The 23,588-nt window shown below is 42.9% G+C and overlaps 1 protein-coding gene across 1 annotated transcript in view; it reads right to left on the reverse strand.

The window, feature by feature from the left end:
- The window catches only part of VPS53 (VPS53 subunit of GARP complex), a 135,413-nt gene extending 115,057 nt beyond the window's left edge, over positions 1-20,356 (reverse strand). The window contains exons 1-4 of the mRNA XM_021704425.2: positions 20,147-20,356; positions 18,127-18,207; positions 8,839-8,888; positions 7,294-7,360 (exon numbers count right to left, since the gene is read on the reverse strand). Of these exons, the coding sequence (XP_021560100.2) occupies positions 7,294-7,360; positions 8,839-8,888; positions 18,127-18,207; positions 20,147-20,233 (285 nt within the window). The 5' untranslated portion in view covers positions 20,234-20,356. The remainder of the gene's footprint in view (positions 1-7,293; positions 7,361-8,838; positions 8,889-18,126; positions 18,208-20,146) is intronic.
- Positions 20,357-23,588: the final 3,232 nt, after the last annotated feature.

The raw sequence follows: 23,588 nt of genomic DNA on the forward strand, positions 1-23,588 counted from the left end.
GGAGCTGTACACGCACAGCGCTGCACAGCCACTCTTGGGCTCCTTCCCAAGAGCTCTGCTGCGTGCTCGTGAGAAAAACTGCAGCGTGGGAAACTGGGAAGAGCCTCCTCTCATGATGCAGAGACAGTGGAGGACATTAGTGGGCGCTGTAGGAGAGGTATGAAGCCCTGAGAACCATTGCTCAAAGCCATCTCTCAGAAGCCATTTTTAGAACCCTGGGTGAGGGGCAAGCCCAGAAAACAGAAGATGCAGGTCTTAAGGACAGGACAAGAGAACAGAGCCTTTTGGCACCTCTGATGGAACAGCAAATACTCTGGACCACGGGGAAGCTGTGCTGTAATTTTCATTCCGACAACAGTGCACTGAGGGACAGTAGGGAGGCTTTCAGAGCAAGTAAACCTACAGCTGCTTTGAAGCAAGGCGAGTAGGAATGGAAACGAGTGGAGCTGATGGAAAAGCCCCAGGACCGTGACCAATGCCTGGACGCGCAGCATTAGGATATTCCAGTGGGTGACATCATAATCCACGGCAGCAGATTGGCCATTGGCTAGGCACACTGAGCCCCACCACCCTCAAGGAAGTACGATTCTCTCCTTATCACAGATGAAGAACCTGAGGCTCAGAGAAGCTAAGTAACTTGTCCAAAGTCACACCCAGTGGCAGAGCCAAAATTTAAATTCAAAAGTTTTTTCACTTGACCCAGGCTGCCATCCAACATTACATCAGTGACAACGTCCAATCACCCCAACCCTTGGAGAATTCAAATGAAATGCTCAGTCCTTCACTGCACACAGAGGAGAGAGACCGACAGCTGTTTGAATTCCTTAGCGGCTGTCTTAAAATCAGAGATTTTTAGAAGACAAGTGGCGAGAGGTTCCAATACGCAGCGGCCAACTCACTCTGCCAAAACGGGCAGTAAACAGGATGAAGCACAGTGCTAAGACCGGCCCAGTCACTACAAGTCCTTGTCTCGACTACAGTCAGCAGCACTCTACAAGCAGGCCAAAGTGAACACTCACTCAGAGTCAACTTGTCAAATAAAGGCAAACCAACCTTGACCTCTGCACCAGATGTCAGAAATCCTGGTTGAGGAGCCTTGATCAAAACCAGGGGCCCCATTCCCCTACAAAAGGCTGCAGGCAAGGCACAGAGCCCCGAGAACCCTCACAACCTGACTCCAGCACTGCCCCACTGGGTGGTCATAGTGCTTCTTGCACTCCTAGGTCATTCTAAGGTCTTAGCAATTTCCGAAGGTTAGTATCTTCTGTGGACATTTTGAAAAAAATAATTAAAAAAAAAATGTGAAAGAAACAAAAAATGCCTAACCATTCTCAGTCACTAACGGAAAAATTTGAGCATATGCCTTAAAAGCTCAATTGCTTTAGATTTAGTATGTTTCAGCAGGAGGAAGCGAGTGACATGCCCCCTCCCCTTCCTTTTCAAACTATTTATAGTCCCTTTAATAGCAATGCCATTTATTTTCTTCCATCATTGGGCTTTATTTTCCTCCCAAAGAGAGGATGAGAGAATAAATTTGAAGTAATAGAGGGGAAAAATTCAAACCATCCTGCTAGAGAGCTGACAAATACAAATTCATAGCCCCACATAATGAAGATCAATGTTATGCTGTGAAATCCCACCATTTACCTAGTTCAGGGTCTTGGGGAGCACAGTTATTTTCATTCTAACGCCTGAATTAGATGATAGGCTAATTTTGAGGATGAAAAGCAAAGAACACTTTCTCCTTGGAAGGCAACATGCTTTACTGATTTAGTTAATAAATCTTTATATCTCCATGAATAGAGAAGGCCAAGTATGATTAGTCCCCTTTTCTGAGGAAAACGGAGACATGGAAAATTTAAGAACATGGCCCTGGACAGATACCAAGGACAGGAAGAAATTCTGTTTTCTGGGGCTGGCACTTTGTACCAAAATGAGGATAAGGATGAGAAAAATAAGTCTCTCATAGTGAGAGCCACATGGCTCTGAACCCATCCTGCTCAACCTTTTCATCTACAATGTGAATGAAGACACAGAAGGCATGCCTGGCAAGTCTGCTAATGATAAAACGGGGAGGTTATCAAGATTCCAAAAGGCCTCAACTGGCTGGGACAATTAAGCAAAACTAGCAAGATGAAATAGGGGTGCGGGGGGGGGGGACACATAAAGTCCGGCACTTGATCTCAAAAGAATCTCTTAGGGGCGCCTGGGTGGCTCAATCGTTAAGCGGCTGCCTCCGGCTCAGGTCATGACCCCGGGGTCCTGGGATGAAGCCCCGCGTCGGGCTCCCTGTTCAGCCAGGAGCCTGCTTCTCCCTCTTCCACTCCCCCTGCTTGTGTTCCCTCTCTAGCTGTCTCTCTCTCTGTGTCAAATAAATAAATCTTTAAAAAAAAAAAAAAAAAAAGAATCTCTTAAACAGAGGAGGGAAAAGTTGAAAAGTAGTTCATATGCAAAAAGACCTGGGGCAGATGTTGCAAACTGTTGGCATAGATGTGTTTTGTTTGGCCTTAGCAGTATTTGTGAAACACAATAAGCCAACATCTAAAAATCCGGAGAGTCACATAAAAATCCGGATTTCCGCTTCTCTTGAAAAACTGATAGATCTGGCATCTCCGCGTCTGCATTCAGGCCTGACCACAGCTGGTTTGAACTGGGTTGTGGCTGTCCCCTTTAGACAGGGCATTCATTCGCCCATGGGATACATGTGGATGCACACTGGCCTGCTGAAGCCATTTAGATCACTTTCTTAGCTCTGTGGACATCTGTTTGCAACTCTTGACCTGGGGGTTTCAGAGAACTGCCAACTCGACTGTCAGCAGAAGCCAACAGTGTGACACGGCTGCCAAAAATTGCACCCAGTCCAAGGTAAGGGGAGAACAGTGTCTAAACCAGTGGTCCTTAACCTTTGAAGAGTCACAGACTCCTTAGAGAATTTAGAAAAATCAATGAGTACTCTCTCAAGAAATAAATCTATTCATACAAAAATGAATAATTAATTTCAGGAATTAATAATAATTTTCAGTCCCCCTGAACCCCAATTCCCACATTAACAGCCCCAGTGCAGAACAAGGAGGTAAGCCGTCCCACTGTGTGTCCACACAGTATGTCTACTCCTGGCCAGGAACCACATTTATTTTTTTTTAAGATTTATTTATGTATTTGAGAGAGCGAGAATGAGAAAGAGTACATGAGAGGGGGGAGGGTCAGAGGGAGAAGCAGGCTCCTCGCTGAGCAGGGAGCCCGATGCGGGACTCGACCCCGGGACTCCAGGATCATGACCTGAGCCGAAGGCAGTTGCTTAACCAACTGAGCCATCCAGGCGCCCCAGGAACCACATTTTAAAAATGATGTCGACAAACTGCAAGGCAACCGGGATGATAAAGGGTCTGGAAATCAGATCATAAAGCTGAAGAAACTAGGTTAGCCTAGAAAAAGGAACACTAAGAAAGGAACATAATATCCATTTAAAATTTTAGAAACTATAATGAGGAAAAGGGATTAGGCTTACACCCATCCTGCTGGGAGAACTAGAGCAATGAGATGTTACAATGAGATCTATTTTACTATTTCAGTTCAGTCTAAGAAAGAAGTTTCTTACAATTAAAGCTGTTCGAAACTGCAATAGACTGAGACTGTCCTGTACAACAACAACATAGTGAGCTGCCCATCACCGTGAGTGTCCAAGCAGAAGTAGGCCAATGAAATGTCAGGGCTGTCATAGAAAGGATTCCTGAACTGGGTGCAAGATTGTACTATGGATACTTAAAGCTTCTTACAATCAACTTTTGGTGAGCTGAGCTGGAGATGGCAATTAACAGTTTCTTCCCCTCCCGAACCTTAATCTTGCTCTGCTGCTCAGTACAGCGAAGCTCCACTACAGAGACAGAAGCCCAGTGGCTGATGCTTTTGGTGTTTCTCAGTGAGCACACTGGGAATTGGTCAAGCTTTGGCCACTCTTGAAATATCACATGCCAACCTTTTCTTTTTCCAACCCGCTCCTCTATTCACCTCTTTCTACCCACAGTCAAGCCGTCTGTTTTAATTCTCGGGAAGCTGCAGAAGGTTCAGAGCATATGAGATCCTGTATTAATCGAATTGACTCATCTTATCCACAAAGTTTGAAACATGTGGGCATTTAATTAAAGCTTTTGCCTGATGACTTCAGCAGAAGAAAATGGGGAGAATTCTGTGCTGTATTAACTTTGTATGAGCATCACAGTCTGGTTAGAAGAGGTCACAGACTAAACCAGTTCAAGTCTGCCACGTAGGAGGTGGTCAACAATCAGAGGCTCTCCAAAATGTGGAACAGAGTGCTAACCAGGCAGCTGGTACTTCAGAAATCTCAAAAATCAAAGAAAGTGCCTTACTGTGTCCTCAATTTCTCAATCACTGCCTCCTCAGAAATAATTTTGTAGTGAGAAGCACTGCTTTTCAAAAATTTTTACTAAAAATATCTTTTAAGACACTGTGAACAGGAAGTAAACATTTCCCCCTTCTTTACAGATTAAAAAGCACATCAGTTCTGGTTGAACATAATCAAGATGAAATGTCCTCAGGTCTGTAATATTGCCCTCCTCCCGAATGTTCCTCAGAAGCTTAGGAAACAAGTTCTGAAGGCGGACTTTTCCTCTATTCCAGGGAAGAGGGGAATCTGGGGCCTCTTGACCTATAAAACTCTGTATTTTGGAACATCTATAACTCTCCCAAATCTGTGCCAGTCAAATAAGAGCCTCTCTTCAGCAAACCACCAGCCAGCCGGGCTGGACAGCAAGACTCTTACCCCTTGGAGTTGAGAAGGATGGGACCCAAAAGCTCCCTGGAAAAAAAAAGTCTCGACCTCAGCTTGTGTTACAAACTGCTGGAAAAGACAGATGGAGGGGATGACAGGAAAAGCAATTATTTCTTCTGGGCTTCCTTTCTGTCTGGATTCTAAGGAGACGAACACAAAACTCCACCACAGATTGAAATGCTATCTAAACATTCTTGAAAATGTGGTCTTGCTCTCTGAAATACGACCTGCCCTGCTGCAGCAACCTGTAACCTATTAATATGGGAAGGTGGGGAAGGCCAACATTCCTGCCTGCTGTCTAATTTGGGGCCTGACTCTCCACCACTGCTAGCTAGTTTGTGACCACAGGTTAAAACATACATAGCATGACCCAACAAAAAATCCTGATGAATCATTCATATTATTTTCCCATTCTTGGAATTTGAAATACCTGAGACTCCCATAAGTATTTTCGTGAGCCACTCTGAGCGTAGGCTGAATCACACTAAATAGTTGTGTTATTATTTCAAATAGTAGTCATTCAGGACTAGTCACACACAAATCAGGCTCTCAACAGCTTTATGGGGACACACACTGATCATAATGATGTTCTATGGTAAAGGGCTTTTGTTTTAGTCTCACACAGACCAAATATTCAATACAGTTGAATAAAATTACTGCATGTCAACTATGTGTTGAGAGAAATACAGAGATAAGGACGATTCAGTTCTTGCCTCAAGGAACTTATATACTAGTCAAGGAGACAAGATGTGTTCACTAGTTAAGTCAAAGGAGACCATGAAAGTCAAATGGAAAGTATGGGCATAGGCCTGGGAGTTTGTGGGCAGAAAGGATATACATCTAGTTGAGGGATATCAGGATGAATCTGCTCATCTGTAGAATGAGTTCCAAGTCCCCTCTACATCTAAAATTCTGATTCCTTTTGTATGTCCAGGTGAGCTAAATAGAAAATTTCATGGAGAAAGTCGTATTTGAGCTGGGCCTTAGGTAAGATTTTGAGATGAAGTTACTAGAAGAAAAGGAGGACAGAAAGTTTTAGGCAAAAAGAAGTACATGGGTTCAGAAAGTACAGGGCGTGCTTGTAAGCACTGAGTCTTCTGTATGGATGGATCTCAGCAGGATGCAAAACTGGAAAAGCGGATTGAGGCCTTGAATGCCAAGCAAAGACATTTGGATTTAATTCGGTAGACAGAGTCCACTGAGGTTTTTGAAAAGGTAGATGACACGGCCAGACATATAGGAGGAAAGCTAAAGGGCAGAAGGAGGTTGGAGTGTTTGCAAACTATCTTGTTACTCTTGCGAGAGAGGGAACACAAGCAGAGGGAGAGGGAGAGGGAGAAGCAAGCTTTCCGCTGAGCAGGGAGCCCGATGCGGGGCTCGATCCCAGGACCCCGGGATCATGACCTGAGCCGAAGGCAGATGCTTAATGACTGAGCCACCCAGGCGCCCCTACCTTGTTACTCTTTATTACCTCCCAGGGCCCCATGTACACAGGCCTCACCTGTGAAGTGGTGCTTCATGGGAGAAACCTAAATGACAAAAACAAAGCAATAAGGACTAAGAACCATGCAGGGACCAGGAAATTGGATCAGCTATAGGACACTAATATGTCTATAAGAAATACTGATGATGATGACAACAAGGAAGAAGGTAGATACAAACAGGCCAATGGAAGATGATTATTAGGAGGAAAAGAAAGCCACAAAATGTAGGAGAAATAGGGACATGGATAAAACTAAAAATGTAAAAGAAAAAGAAAAAGACTCCTAACACCGGTAAGCTCCTAGTGGAAGAAACAGGAGTATGCAAGATCAGGACATTTATTCGTAGGATGATTATCTCCCTTCCTCCCCAAATTTGGGTAGCACAAATGTATATTTTAAGAAATGAGTTGCACTACAAAATGTCAAAGAGGACAAATACCAGAACTGAAGCTACTACGGAGGCACACAGCGACCTGACTCAGTACTGAAAGGAAGAGTAGACACAGCATGAGAGGAAGACTACAAAAGGTGTGCTCAACACCTCTGTTATGACAGCAAATTTTGAAATACGATGCCTAAACAGAATAGAATCCAAATAAAAAGGAAAATGGTGAAGAGATAACCTCTGGCCCCTCAGTCATTGACGAATCCCTCCACCCCATACACTTCTTTCCCCCTTCATTCCCTTGCAACCGCCCTCCTTAGTTAGATCCAAAAAGAACTATAAAACTTTGAAATGAATATATGTCTGACACTGAGGAGAAAGACAAGACAACTTTGGTTTTCTCATTTGGGCTTGCGTGGCCTTGGCCTGGGTGAGCTATGTATGCTCCTGGTTGTGCAGACACTGAGTGAGAGCTCACTGCTCGTCTGGTATTAGTGGGACAAGTCAGACACATTTCCTGCTGCGTGTGGGACACCTCAGTAAGAAAGTGCTCTCTACAAGCAGGCGGATCAACATTTTGGTCATTTGGTTGTTGGGTCATGAAGAAATCTGGAGAGTATGAATAAGTTACTTACTTGCCTGCCATCCTGCCCCACATTTGTTTGACCTCTAACAACAGTTCGAATATTGTCATCCAGTCTCCTAGTGAAAAAGTTAAAGGATAAGAATCATTAAAACAACCTCCATCCTAGGGTGACCAAAAGAAAAAGAGGTGATAACTTACCCATTAACTTCTGCTGGTTGCAACTACTTGTCCAGAAAACCAAACAAGTCTGGGCGATATAAGGAAGACTGGGGCCCCGGACCCTTGCTAAGGCAGTAACAGTAGTGTAAGAAGCCAAGCCCAGCGCAGACTGAGGAAGAGTCTTTGTCTTTTAAAAAGGCTACTCTTACTTAATATTCAGAGCTGTCCAAATGGGCCAATGTAACGTTTAGTATTTTTCAGTGGAGAAAACCAGGGATGACGATGTTGCTGAAACTTTATGGGGACAAGTCAGAGAATTCAAATTACCCCACACAAAATCCTCAGTAACTTCCTCAGAAACCTTAAAGGGTTAAGGAGCTAGAGTGCCACATGACATCAGTGCTTCACCCTCTGGGCCCTGATTGTGCAAGCTGTGTGGTAAGTGGGTCTGTGACCTCTGGCTCCCACAGCGACCATTTAGTGGCACCTCAGCCAGAGAAATTTAGATCAATTTCATTTTTCATATAAAGAATCTTTTAAAGGTATGTTGGGAGAAAGCTGAAAATAACCAGTCTGCAGTGATTTGGGGATCATTAGGAAATTCCCATTTTCTGTGCAAATCCTGGACAACTTAGCAGTCTCTACTAGGATTGTTATAGCTGAAGTCCATCAAAACAACGAGAGGCGTCCAACTAAACAATATATTCATGGCAAAGGTCTTCACTGAAAAGACCCAAAGCTTGTAAGGGAAAAAGAAATCATCCCCTGGATTCAAAATGAAGGCTTCTCCTCATCAAAAATCAAACAAAAAAAACCCCCCAAAATGTATTTGAAGTAATGACATCAACCACTATAATATTAATTACAGTGAACAGACATTGACCATCTGCCATATATCAAAACTGGAAATCCAGACGTGGATAAACCAGAAAAAGGCTACTAGGCAGGAAGGACACTTGATGTCTAACTCTGACAAGCACATCCTAGATTAATCACAACATTTAATCTTGGGCTACCACAAATGCCAACCAGCAGATCTGACCATCCTGTTAGCTGGTACGTGGCCAAGGGATACATGTATATGCCCATCCTTTTATCTAAGCCTTGGGAGTACAAAAAAAGGAAAATCTGCTAAGGAAATAAAACTATTAAAAATACAGTAGAAATGCTTTTGCCCCCTTTTATGACCAACCATTTTGAATGGTTAAAGCTTCCTCCCCTACTTATAAATAATCGAAGACTGATGAAAGAATCAAATTCTTTGCCATGAGGTTCATATAGAAACCAAGATAAAAGAATTATTTTTTAAAAAATTGTCATAAACAGCAAACTTGAGATTTCGGTGTTTTAACAGGTAAGTGTGATCCAGAACGTGATTAACTAAATTAACAGCATACTTTCCATTAATTATTAACGATCATATGGTGTTACTTACCTTATTTTCAGTCTAATTTTGTTCACGACTTCATCTATGTTTGCCAGAGACTACAATAAAGAAGGAAAGTGACAGCTATTATTTCACTTTCTAGAGTTCCTCTTTTTACAGAAATGATGAGCTATCAAGACTATTTATGATATCTCAAAAAATTTCATCATAGTGTGATACAATTTTATTTAAAAAAAGAAACAAACAAAAACAGAGATCCAGCCCCATGTCGGGATCTGCACTCAGGGGGGAGTCTGCTTGAGAGTTTCTCTCTCTCCCTCTGCCCCTCCCCCTGCTCTCTAAATAGATAAATAAATAAATAAATAAAATCTTAAAAAAAAAAAGTATAGCAGCTTTGGCAACTGCTGCAAATTCCAGCTTGGTATCTAGTTTTTGTAAATAAAGTTTTATTGCAACACAGTCATGCCCACTCATTTACATATCTACAGCTGCCTTTGAGCTACAAAGGTAGAGGTGAATAGTTGCAATAGAGACAGAATGGTCCACAATGCCTAAAATATTTACTATCCAGCCCTTTATAGAAAGTTCTCCAATCCCTGGTATATAGGATTGTGACAAATTCATAAAACAAAATACAGAAACAAAAACAAATGACTACATTGGGCGCCTGGGTGGCTCAGTTGGTTAAGCGACTGCCTTTGGCTCAGGTCATGATCCTGGAGTCGCCTTCGGCTCAGGTCATGATCCTGGAGTCCCGGGATCGAGTCCCGCATCGGGCTCCCTGCTCGGCAGGGAGTCTGCTTCTCCCTCTGACCCTCCTCCCTCTCATGCTCTCTGTCTCTCATTCTCTCTGTCTCAAATAAATAAATAAAAAAAATCTTTAAAAAAAAGCAAAAAAAACAAATGACTACAACACATAACAACAAGGATAAATCTTACTAATATAATTTTGCACCAAAAAAAGCCAGACACAAGAGCATGTATTGTACGACTCCATACATATAGTTCAAAATGAATGAGACTATTCTCTCATGTTAGAAGCCAGCAGCATAGTGGTTATCTCTGAAGAAGGTAGTTACTGTGAGGAGGCAAGAAGGGTCCATCTAAAGATAGGGGCACCTGGGTGGCTCAGTCAGTTAAGTGCTGGACTCTTTTTTAAGATTTTATTTATTTATTTGACAGAGAGAGACATAGCGAGAAAGGGAACACAAGCAGGGGGAGTGGGAGAGGGAGAAGCAGGCTTCCTGCGGAACAGGGAGCCCAATACGGGGCTCAAACCCAGGACCTCGGGATCATGACCTGAGCTGAAGGCAGACGCTGAACAACTGAGCCACCCAGGCACCCAAGTGCCTGACTCTTGATTTTGGTTCAGATGATGATCTCAGGGTCCTGAGATCAAGCCCGAGGGTGGGCACTGCCCTCAGAGGGGAGTCTGCTTGAGATTCTCTGAGATTCTCTCCCTCTGCCCCCCCAACACTCTCTAATAGATACATTAAAAAATTTTTTTTTAAATTTTTATTGTTATGTTAATCACCATACATTACATCATTAGTTTTTGATGTAGTGTTCCATGATTCATTGTTCATGTATAACACCCACTGTCTTTTTAAAAAATTTTAAAAAGATGTATTAATGTCTTCTTTCTTTTTATTTATTTCACAGAGAGAGTGCACAAGCAGGAAGAGGGGAAAGGGAGAGGGGAAGCAGACTCCCCACTGAGCATGGAGCTGAATGCAGGGCTGGATCTCCCAACCAGGAGATCATGACCTGAGCCAAAACCAAGAGTTGGACGCCTAACCGAATGAGCCACCCAGGTGCACCCTCCCTTTTTTTAAGATTTTATTTATTTGTTTATTTATTTATTTGAGAGAGCGAGCGAGCAAGTGAGCAAGAGAGTGTGAAAGCACAGGAGCGAGTGCGGGGAGAGGGAGAGGGAATCTTAGACTCCAAGTTGAGCACAGAGCCCCACACAGGGCTCAATCCCAGGACCCTGAGATCATGACCTGAGCCAAAATTAAGAGGTGGATGGTCAACTGAGCCACCCAGGCACCCCTAGTGTCTTATTTCTTGATCTGAATGGTGATTACATGGTTGTAATCATTTTGTGAAAATTCATCAAGTTATATACTTATGATTTATGTAGGTGTCTGCAATATATTATATTTCTTCTTTTTTTTAATTTTTATTTTTTTAAGATTTTTATTTATTTATTTGACAGAGAGAGATAGCGAGAGCAGGAACACAAGCAGGGGGAGTGGGAGAGGGAGAAGCAGGCTTCCTGCCGAGCAGGGAGCCCGATGTGGGACTCGATCCCAGGACCCTGGGATCATGACCTGAGCCGAAGGCAGATGCTTAACGACTGAGCCACCCAGGTGCCCTATATTTCGATAAATAAATAAATCTATTTTTTCTGAGTTTGTAGGTCCATTAGAAAAAATGTCTGGAAGGACAGACATTGGTAGCTTTGTAATCTATACTAGCAGCTATAAACTATGAAATCAGTAGCAGTAGTTGTAATCTAAGAAAAGATTTTAATTTTTTTCTTCTTTTTGCCTATAAGTATTTACTAATTGCTCTACACTGGCTATACATTGCAACTGTAATTATAATAACATTATTTCTATTTTTAAGACAATGACAAAAACAAATGGACGATTTCCAACCTTAGCCAGCAGAAAATGCGAGGTAATGGTGCCCCCTAGTGGTATAGAGATAGTACAATTTTATAGCTCCATTTTAACTCAAGTTGTCAAAATATAATTTTATAACTCCTCTTTCCCTTTCCCTCAACAGATATTTTACCTGAGAAGGAATCGGGGGTGATACAGGAATTGTGTTTATAAACTGCTACCAGCAACCTCTAGTGGCAGGAGGAGGCCGGGAGCCTGCCAAGAACCAGGTCTCAGTGTTTGAGATGTCAGACCAGGCCATTTACATCTTGTCTACTGTTTTGACAAAGGCAGTGGTTACTCAGAATTTTCAGAAATCCAGACTGAGGTGAAGATGACTCTCAGAAAAGTTATTTTAACTGAGGAATCCGCTGTCAAGTCACTCTGAAACCAGCCTGGGTATAAGTCACCACTGTGGTAACAGGAGCTGTTTGTCGGAGGACCTAGATTTGGCCCAGCTCTGCCACTACAAACCTGCTCCATGTACAGAGGGCAAGCCGTTCAGCCTCTCGGAATTTATGCTTCCTCACGTGTAAATTGGGCATAACAGTTTGACTATCTCTGCTGGAACCCGTTCCTTTAAAAACATTTTTTTGTTTTGGTATTTAAAATGAACTATTTAAAAATGTTAACATTTGGAGAATCTGGGTGAAAGGTAGCCATGAATTCGATGTACAATTCTTGTATGTTTTCTGAGAATGGATAATTATACCAAAATTTTAAAACAGTAATCTAGGGGCGCCTGGGTGGCTCAGTCGGTTAAGTGTCTGCCTTCGGCTCAGGTCATGATCTTGGGGTCCTGGGATCGAGGCCCAAGTCAGGCTCCCTGCTCAGTGGCGAGCCTGCTTCTCCCTTTCCCTCTGCCCCTCCCTACCACTGGTGCTCTCTCTCTCTCTCCCTCCCTGTCTCAAATAAATAGATAAGATCTTAAAAAAAAAACAGTAATCTATTTGAAATTGGTAAAACATGGACATGACCAAAAACGCAAATAGTACAAGAGGAGAAATAGTGAAAAGCAAGGCTTCCTCTGCCCCTGTCCTGCCCGTCTAACCCAGTTCTGCAGACAGGCAATGGCTCTGAGCCGGTTTCTTTTGTAGCTCCCCAGAAACAGTCTATGTATCTAAAGCATGTCCATAATTTATGTCCCCTCCTTTATATAATGTACATTGTCTTGCATCATACTTTTTTCACTTAACAATATAACTTGGAGGTCATTCCACCACAGTAAATATTGATTTGGGTGTCAGAGTAACCAATTCTTAAATTTATACTCCTTAAACATGAAGTTCTTGCTTAAGCCGTAACAATTTTTCTAAGAATAATTCAAAATATGTACGCCTTCAGATATTCAACTGCATTTAAGGGAGCAGGTAACAACCTAAATGGCCATAGTAGAAAAGTTAAAATAAATCAGTATAAATCAGTCTACATTTACTCGAGGGACTTTTATGCCATTAAAGATGCCAGGCTGGAAGGCTCAGAAACAACAAAGAAGAATCCAGATTGGTGACCCTGGCGGGAGGTGATACATCTCCTCTTTGAGAATCACCCATCTAGTTTAGTTATAATGCGGTTGTACAGTTTTATCATTTAAAAATGTTTTAATTATTGAAAAGTATTCCCTGATTCCTTTTTTTTGTTATTTTTAAGGTTTTATTTATTTGACACAAAGAGTGAGCACAGCAGGGGGAGAGGAAGAAGCAGGCTCCCTGCTGAGCAGGAACCCGATGCGGGGCTCTATCCCAGGACCCTGAGATCATGACCTGGGCCGAAGTCAGCCGCTTAACTGACTGAGCCACCCAGGCGCCCCTGAAAGTCTTTCCTGAATCTAAAAGCAATTCTTGCTGATTACAGAAAATACAGAACTCCCCACTGTACCTCCATTAGAAAATAATCACCATTAGCATTTTGGTATATTGCTTTCTACTGTTCCTTCTAAGCAAATATGTGGCTTAAAAAAAAATTAAACTGGGATGATAAACAATTTGGCATCTTACTGTTTTCACTTAACGACATACACCCAGAGCATTTTGGGGGTCATTAAAAACAGCTTCACATGACTCTTCTTTCAAAGTTCTTAGTTTTATTAGTTTCATATTCATTTTTTAATAGATTTTATCTAGATTCCCCTAATCAAACCTCTAATGAAAACATGACAAATGATTATCTTCAGTTTTCTACTAGGAGACTAGAAAAGTTTTCCAGATCATTGCTACCAAACCTGGCTACTCTTTAGAACTACCAGAGAGCCCTATTAAATACAGAAAATTGAGTTCCTCCCACTTGGACCTAGTGAGTTAGAAACATCTAGGGATCTCCTTGCCTCCAGGCAGATGCCTCCAGGCAACCACAGACTTGTAAGTAACTGCTACTCAATAGAACCCACATACACATCCTTCTCCTCCTTAGTGACACTAAATTTATTCTATATATACTGACATCTACTGTAAATATTCTAAACTCATGATTCAGAAGAATTCACTGCAGGTCCATGATATAGGTGGGTTTTGCCCAAGATCTAGCAAGAGGTGAAAGAAATTCTAAATCATGCCACTATTTTCTATTACCTTTTTATTAAGGTCCATGGGAATCTGGGTTGGAAAATGAACTGCTAAATATAAATCCAGGATTGGAGAAATAATATAACCTTGTGTCATAAATTTTCTTAGTTTGCTAAGAAACTTCATTACAGGGCTCCTGGGTGGCTCAGTCAGTTAAGCATCTGCCTTTGGCTCAGATCCCGATCCCAGGGTCCTGGGATTGAGTTCCATCCCGCATGGGGCTCCTTGCTCAGCAGGGAGCCTGCTTCTTCCTCTCCCTCTGTCTGCTGCTCCCCCTGCTTGTGCTCTCTCGCTCTCTGTCAAATAAATAAATAAAATCTTTTAAAAAAATTTAAAAAACCTTCACTATATATTATCATATACATGGAGTCGTAATTAGGTAAGACATATAACTGAATCTGTGTTATAACAAATGTTTAGTGCTACCTTCAGTTTATTTATTTTTATTTTTTAAAGATTTTATTTATTCATTTGACAGAGAGGGAGAGAGAGAGCATAAGCAGGGGGAGGAGCAGAGGGAGAGGGAAAAGCAGGCTCCCTGTTGAACAGAGAGCTCAACGCGGGGCTCGATCCCAGAACCCCGGGATCATGACCTGAGTCGAAGGCAGACACTTAACCGACTGAGCCACCGACATGCCCCGTACCTTTAGTTATTTAAAATCAAATACATACAAAAACAAACCAGGAAGAAGTAAGAACCTGGTGGTTTCCTGTATAATTTCCAAATCTAACAGTTATTTTTGTTTTGATGAGTCAGCCTTCTTGATAGGGTGGGGCAGACGACATTTTCACAGCCAAAACTGCTGCCTTTATACCAGTTGTTCCCAAATTTCTATCTCTAGCTAATTCCTAGAATTCCTTTCACAGAAAACAATGAGCTCTAAAGGCTATCTGTGAAACTTCAAAGACAATCACAGAGAATCATACCATTTTTCCAACTTCATTTGAAAAAATTAACGTCTGTTAGAAAAAGTTTGGAAGAATATGTGCCAAAATATTAACAATTATGGGGATTATGAGCTCCAGACTCAAATATCCAAGTACATATTTCCACCTGGATGGCCCAAAAATGTTCAAAACTTAGCTCACTCTTACACCCTACTCCTACCCTATTTACCACCGAAGCCTACTCTTCTTACTCCCAACTTAGGGTAAAGGTGTCAACATCCACCCAGTCGGCAGGCTAGAAATCAAAGTTCAAAATCCTTCATTTGGTGTGTCACATGCAACTGAAATGCCATTTCTTCAGTGAAGTCTTTCTGGATCGCTCAGACTTAATATGTAAGGCTGTGGGTGCTCCGTTTTCATAGTACTCAGCATACTTTCTTCATGGCATTGCTATCACATTTAAGCTGAGCATTCTTTCTCTCTCTGTTCTTCCTTGTTCTCATCATAAAACAAGCATATTGGGGGTACCTGGGTGGCTCAGTCGGTTAAGCGTCTGCCTTCAGCTTGGGTCATGATCCCGGGGTCCTGGGATCAAATCCCAAGTTGGGCTCCCTGCTCAGCAGGGAGTCTGCTTCTCCCTCTACCCATCCCCCCTGCTCGAGATCTCTCTCTCAAATAAATAAATAAAATCTTAAAAAAAACAACAACCCAAAACAACAACAACAAAAAAACAAGCATGTTAACAAGGTGGTAAATATATTCCTATTAAATGTTTAGAATGGTGTCTGGTGTGCCCAATAAATGTTAACTATTATTATAGTTGTAGCAGAACTGAGGACTCTTTTGAGAGCAAGCAACAAGTAATAATAATTATACAAAAAGTCATTGTAGAGTCATAATAACTTACTGTTATTAATCTGTTAATGGTGTGATTATTACCGATCAAGGTAGACTGGAAGCTCTATGTTGGTAAGGACCACATCTATCTTGTTCAGCCTCTAGCCCCAAATTTCTTTGAGAACTAGGCAGAGGAGGTGTTTTTTGTTCAGTAAGTGAGGAAATTTTAGATTCTACGTCCTTTCAACCACCAAATTCTGACTTCTGACTCCTAAATAGCTTTCTGATCTTGCTCTCTCCATCCCACTGTTCACTCAGGTTCTCCTGTCTGCCTCTTAAGTGATCCATCACAGGAGTCTGCTAACTGGTCTCCCTGCCTTCCAGTTCTGCCGTCCCCCGGTTCATCCTCCGCACTGCTGCCAGGTGGAATTTTTAAAATGTGAATCTGATCCAGTCATGATTCTGACAAGAGTCCTTGAATGAACACCCACTGCCTAGAGTCACAGTCTCCAGTGCAGGGTGTGCACATCCCCAAGGGGTTTGCAATAATGCCCATTAGAGTGTAAAGAGAAAACATTAAAACCTCTATTTTTAGGGGCGCCTGGGTGGCTCAGTTGTTAAGCGTCTGCCTTCAGCTCAGGTCATGATCCCAGGGTCCTGGGATCGAGCCCCGCATCGGGCTCCCGGCTCGGCAGGAAGCCTGCTTCTCCCTCTCCCACTCCCCCTGCTTGTGTTCCCTCTCTCGCTGTATCTCTCTCTGTCAAATAAATAAAATCTTTAAAAAATAAATAAATAAATAAATAATAAAACCTCTATTTTTATTATATATATGACAAACACTACTAAAACCCAATTTATTTAAGATTGGTACTAGGATATGTGCATAATATTTTGAGGGTATACAAGCTTAAAATTTAGCCCAATGAAAAACATTTCACTGCAAGGTGTGTGGTATCCACAAAACTGGAGTCTGCAAGCCCAGAGAACAGAGTCCCTTCAGGGCTCTTGCTCTGCCTACCCCTTCAGCCCCATCTCCTAGGAAGCCATGCTCCCTGAGCGCACTTTGTTTCTCACCTCTGAGCCTTTGCCCTGTGCTTAGAATGACCTTCTTTCCCTGTCATCCTGGAAGATTCACCTAGTGGTTCACTCTGCCTTGAACACTGTTCTGCCAGACTGCCACAAGCCTGGCCCCTTCACAGGTATCAAGTCTCGGTTTATGGGTAAGTACCTCACGGAGGCCTCCCCTCACCACCCATCTAAAAAAGCACCCCGCTCCCGGCCCCATGCTGTCATGTTCTATTGCTGTGCCTGCTTTTTACCACAGCATCAACCATGCTTGATAATTTCTTTTATATGTATTTGTTGATCTGTTTATTGTCTTCTTCCTTACACTAGACTCCACGAGAACAGGAACTTGCCCATCACGTTTACCATTTCTCTCCAGTTTCTAAACAGTGCTGGCATTTAGTAGACACTTAATAAATGCCTCTAAGTGAAGGAATAACTCCTTTAAGATTTGGCAAAAGGGCTACCTCCTCTCTGAGGTTATGATTTTCTTAAGAAAAACTGTTTTCTACTCCTCACTAAACCATTGCACACCTCTCTTCCAGGATTCACCAGTGTCTCCCTCCAACCTTGATCATGTACACTTCAAGGGGGCATGGACTGGGCGTTATTCATCTTTGTGTCCCCAGCGCCTAGCACCGTGACCAATAATACCTGACAGGTGCCCACTGATCATTTGCTGATTCATAAATGAAAAAACAAGCAGAACTCTCACTGACCTCCCAACTCTTTTTTTTTTTTTAAAGCACGCTCCACAAGCCCAAAGTGGGGCTTGAACTCAGGACCCTGAGATCAAGAGTTGAAGGCTTAACCGACTGAGCCACCCAGGTGCCCCAAGCTCTGCTGTTCCTAATTCTGATCTACTTCTCACCTACACACCCAAAAACCAATTTTGTAAGAAAAACTCATCTGTATAGGCAAATCACCCAACACAACAAAGTAAAAAATAAAGTCTGAAAATAGGAGTGAAAGTAGTGTTATGATTCTAGGGTTATCCTGTCCACTTCACTCCCACTCTTCCCTACTAGTTTTAAAAATCCTTCCTACTTCCTAATACACTATGGAAAATGTGGAGGGACTCTTATAAGCTAAAGGTATAACTTCTAATAATATGCTCACAATACAAAGAATTTCACTCTCACACAACAGTATTTGGTATAAGCTACCTCCCACTCCCAATCGGTTACAATGGGGTTTGATCTGAATTTAACTCTCACTTGTTTATCAAGTCTCCTTAGATTGTGTAGTATAACACACCAATCATAACACTTAGGATGAGCCAGAAACCACTGAAATGAAGGAAACTCTATACTCACTTGTTCTGTTGGGAACAGGGTATTGATATACTCCACAGCATTGAAATCTGCTCGATCTAGAGGATCCTGGCTTGGAAACACCTAAACAAAGACAGGGGATTAAAAATAACTGTCATCTTTCTGTCTTGTTTTATGTGTTATTTCTTTCCTTCCTACTGGATGGTAAATTCTTTGAAGGCAAAAAACATACCTTTTTTCATCTTATAAGGCCTAACACACAACAATTGCTCAGTAAAATATGTTAAAGTAAATCTTTAATTTTCACCAACATCTGTAATTTTAACATCTTGATGCAACTAACAGAATGTGCAAGAGTGGCAAGTTCCACAGATATCAACAAAATCCCATGGACAAGGAAAAATAAACCGGCATTGTCCATTATCAGATTAAACGAGCTGATGACATGACTGTACTAAAGAAGCCTTGATAAAAGATTTATGCACTACGTCTCTGGGATGCCTCAGCATTAGAATTCACTATGCATCAAAGCAATTTTTATGCTTCAGACAGTGTCAGGAAATGGAGCTTGCCTTCGGGAACTGTCCATCTCTTTAATAGAAGAAAGAATAATGCCTTCTGAAAAATAACTCCCTTCAAAAGCTACAACTTGAAAAACATATAACAAGGTAGATTATAAAAGCAGTCGAGGGATGCCTGGGTGGCTCAGGCAGTTAGGCGTCTGCCTTCGGCTCAGGTCATGATCCCAAGGTCCTGGGAGCCTGCTTCTCCCTTTGCCTGCCGCTCTCCCTGCTTGTGGTCTCTCTCTCTCTCTGACAAATAAATAAATAAATAAATCTTTAAAAAAAAAAAAGGCAGTCACGTGATCCTGAGCACTGAATTTTACCAGCTCAAAATAGTCATTCTGAAAGCCAATTCTTTTCTTATGTCTGCTTATTAGATAAACTTATGCTAGAACTGTCTTATTAAGAAATAGCAAAAATGTGCTCTTCTAAAATCCTTGCCAAACGGTAATTGACTGTATTGTTTGTTTCTTCTATTAGAGCGCACCAGGTCCAAAGAGAAAATGAAATGCATGTCTTCTTCTGTCCGAGGCAGGTGGGTGGGGAGCTGTGGCCTGAACAACTAAACCTTTGCCCAACGGTCTGGCATCCTCAGGATGTACCAAATGTACTTTGTATGGGTAATCCAACCACTGGTAGAAAAACACACATCCAAAAATCTATAAATGGCACAATACAAATAAATTAGTACAATGACAGACCTAGAGTGTTAATGCTCAATAAATATTAACTATTAGCAGTAACAGTAGCAAGGCTTTACTTCAAAAAACTTCCCGGTGGTCCCTAAATGTGGCATAACCCTCCTTTCTTCAATCTTATCCCCTACACCAATTCCTTTAAGGGAAATCCTCTCCCTTTATCAAGAGCAATACCCTGCACAAGGGTCTAAATGACTATTTCTAATATCATTACTCTTCAAAACTCAATAAACTTGAAAAGAGAATTTAGTCAACCAAAGAGTCCTTGAAGGGAAGAAGGCCTCCGGGAAATATTCTTCAATCTAATCCAAACTAATCAATAGCAGGAATTCTCAACCATTTAAGTATAGTAAAGGGGTCCTTTTTCAACCTTGTCCCCTCTGCTCAGCGATCCGCTTCAGGTATTAAAGTTGCTCCTCCTCTCAATTCCGAGTCCCTCACAAAGGACTAGATTGAGAATCGGGAGCAGCGGCACACCAGCCTGGTAAATAAACCCCCAAATCTGAGGTTGGTGTCCGTGAACTCCCTTCATCCAGGTTCATGCTTTCAAGGGGCTTTCACGGTTCCTTTGTCCAAACCCACCAGGATGCCTTACCCTCCAAAGACAATCAAGGCCTAGAAAGGGCTCTCTCCCTCCCTTAGATCCAGAAACCCCTTCCCACCACCACCTCCCCCCCCAAACCTTTCCTTTCCCTTCAGCGCCTAGTTCCCACCTCTCGGTCCAAAAAGCGCTTCCTCCCGGTCCCACCCCCAGACTTCCCCATCCTCCGCTCTCCTCCCCTCAGGGGGCGGAACGCTCACCTGCTCGATGGCGAGCTGCACGTCAGGCGTGAGCTGCAGCACGGCTTCCAGCTCCTCTACGAACTCCAGTTCCTCCTCTTCCATCATCCCGCCGCCCAGCTCTCTCCTGAAGCCCACCTCAACCCCGAGTCGCTCCTCCAGCCGTCACCCAAGCTCCAGAACCACAACCCTCTCCTTGCCGCGTTCAGGCAAACCCCTTCTCCGTCAGCCAGCCGGGCACTTCCGGAAAGCCGGGCACTTCCGGGATCCGGGGCACTCTGGGATAGCGGAGGACTGACCTCTGGTCGCCCAGAGGAGGCATTCCGGTCACGTTCCGGGAGTCTCCCGGGGCAGCCCTGTGGTCCGGCGGCTCCTGCCTGCCCTCAGCTCTCCTTAACATGATGGGGTCCCGCTTCACCTCGCCGAGGGCGCGCCCCCCACTGAAGGCCCCGGTGTTGGGGAGGGCCTGGCCGCCCTGGCAGGACCCCCAAGTGAGGGTAAGCCCCGACATCGCGACCGACCGACAACAACCCTCACAGGCCGCGAAGCCGGCGATCCTACAGCTCCCAGGGCCCCCTTGGTCAGTGGCAGTAGGTGTCCCCCTGCCACCGGGGGGAGAAATGACCCCAGCTGGTAAGTGGCGATGTTGCCAAGGACAGTTGGTCGGAGGGACAGCGTCCACTTGACAGTTAAGTTCCCCATGTGCCAAGCGTCGAGGCAGAGTTTTCTGGGGGTGTCTGCAGCTTCTCCTTGGGGCGGGAGGCATTGATGGGCGTGCAGAGCCAGATTAGACAGTGCTCCGCCGCTGGGGAATGTTTACTTTCTGAGACTCAATATCTGGAGTCTAAGTCCCATTCCAAGATTGATAGATAAGCTGTGGGCTCTTGAGCAAATCACTCCATCTGCCCTGCATAAGCTGCAAGGATAGAAGGCGCTATGCAAATTTAAGCTAGTAATACAGGTAATATTATGGTGCCTAGCTCTTATGCACCGCAAAGGAAAGAGAGGCCCGATTACCCTGTGGAACCACTTTTCCTCCAGACACTTAAAACAACGAGGCGATGGCAGCCAAGGAAGAGTTGTTTTACTAGTTAAACATTGTGAAATTGCAAAACGGAAAAGTCCCTGGCCCCACTCAGCTTTTCTTTTTTTAATTTTATCGAAATTGTTTGTAATAAAAACATGGAAGCAATTTCTAACAATAAGGGAAGGCTTAAAAATATAAGTGGGCTATACAATAGAATAGTATTGACTATAAAATCATGGTTTTGAAAGTTACTTAATGACATGGAAAAATGTGCTTAATATATACCAGAAAGTAAAATGTACATTTGAGAAAGCAAAAATGTACAGTGTGGTCCCAGTTTATGTGTATTTTGCACGGATAAAAATGATAGAAAAGAAATAGTACTGTTCTGTGGGTGATGGAATGTACCCTTTTTGTCCATTTTCCCAAAATGTCTACAAATAGCCTGTAGTACTTTTATAATATTTTTTTAAAAAGGAAAATGTAATTTTATCCACCTGTTTTGGATCTTTATCTTTTACATCAGGGCATATGAAATTGGCCTTTCAGCTTATAATGCCATGAGTTTTGATAAATGCATATAGTCATGTCACTACCACCCAATCAAGTCCTAGGACAGTTCTGTTCATTCCTACAAAGTCTCTCCTGCTCCACCCCGTTGCCTGGCAACCACTGACCTGATTACTGTCCCTACAGTTTGACTTTTTTAGAACGTCATATAAATGGAATGATATAACATGTCGCCTTTTGAGTCTGGCTTCTTTCACCTAGCATGAAGCTGTTGCCTTTCATCCATGTTGTGCATGTATCAGTAATTCATTCCTTCTTCCTGAGTGGCATTCTGTGTGGCTATACCACAATTTATTTATCCATTCCTTGTTTAAAGAACATTTGGGTTGTTTCCAGTTTTGGGCAGTGATGAATAAAGCTGATATAAACATTCGTGAGCAGTTTTTGTGTGAACCAAAGTTTTCATTTTATTTGGGTAAATACCTAGAAGTGGGATTGCTGGATTGTATGGAAAATCTGTTAAACTCTGTAAGAAACTGGTAAACTGTTTTTCCAAAGTGGCTGTATAAGTTTTGCATTCCTACCAGTGCTGTATGAGAGTTCTGGTTGCTCATAGAGCTTATTTTTAATGATGATAAGAACTAACATTTCCTAGCCCCTACAATAATGCCAGACACCATGGTAGGCAGGCATTGTCTCTTTTAATCCGCACGGCAATCCTGAGGTTAAAGATTAGTATCATTGCCCCATTTAGCAGATGAGAAAATGGAGATGTAATTACAATAAAAAACTTGTCTAAAGTCCCATAGCTAACTCTTCTGAACATTCATTCACTCATTCAGTAAACTCAATAAATATATTGAATGAGTGAACGAATATTCCTGCTGTTCCTGCTGGTGATAGGCACTAGGCTAGGTGCTGGGAATTTAGCAGTCAACAAAGTAGACCAAGTGCTTGCCTCCACAGAGCTATTTCCATGTCTGAAAAGGGTATTCATACAAATGAACATAACTGTGATAGGTCTAACGAGAGACAAATAAAGCATATGTCGAAAGACTATTTTGATAGAGTGCCCTGATTGGATTTGGGGGTCAGGAAAGGCTTCTCTGAGGAAGTGATTTTTAAGCTGAAGCAAAGGGTGGGGGATGGGAAGAATTGGAGGTGACAGATGAAAGGAATGGTATGTGCAAAAGCCTTTAGGATGGAAGGAATTGGCCAGGGGGGTTGGGACTTTGAAAGCCAAGGGGAGAATGGTACAAGAAGAGGCTAGAGAAATACGCAGTGCCAGATGACTGAGGCTTCTGAAGGTCATGTTAAGTAATGGGAAGCCTTTGAAGGGTTGTAAGCCGAGAAGTGATATGATCGAGTTTAACTTGCCTGCCATCAGCCCTAGTCCTCTCATTTTTGTTTTCTCTGCTTCTGAGCAGCTTGAATTATTGTGGCCAGTCAAGAAACAAGGGTGACCATCGCCAGTCCAAATTCATGCTGTCCAATTTCCACTGATTGTCCTTTTGTGCATCCATTGTCAACTCTCAATTGCATCCCCCCTGCTTCCCTATTCCAAAGCTCCCAACTCTGATTTCCTTTCTCCCTCTTTGCAGATAAGACACTAGTAATGAATATAAGCTTGAGTTTAAGAGAGTTGCACAGTAGAAAAAGTGTAGGAAGATAAAAGAGCAGAGATACAGGTGGACACTAGGTTTTTTTTTTTTTTAAAGATTTTATTTATTTATTTGACAGAGAGACACAGCGAGAGAGGGAACACAAGCAGGGGGAGTGGGAGAGGGAGAAGCAGGCCTCCCGCCGAGCAGGGAGCCCGATGCGGGGCTCGATCCCAGGACCCTGGGACCATGACCCGAGCCGAAGGCAGACGCTTAACGACTGAGCCACCCGGGCGCCCCTGGACACTAGGTTTTAAAGGCATTA

The sequence above is a fragment of the Neomonachus schauinslandi genome, chromosome 15, assembly GCF_002201575.2.
Source record: "Neomonachus schauinslandi chromosome 15, ASM220157v2, whole genome shotgun sequence".
Taxonomy (NCBI): Eukaryota; Metazoa; Chordata; class Mammalia; order Carnivora; family Phocidae; genus Neomonachus; species Neomonachus schauinslandi.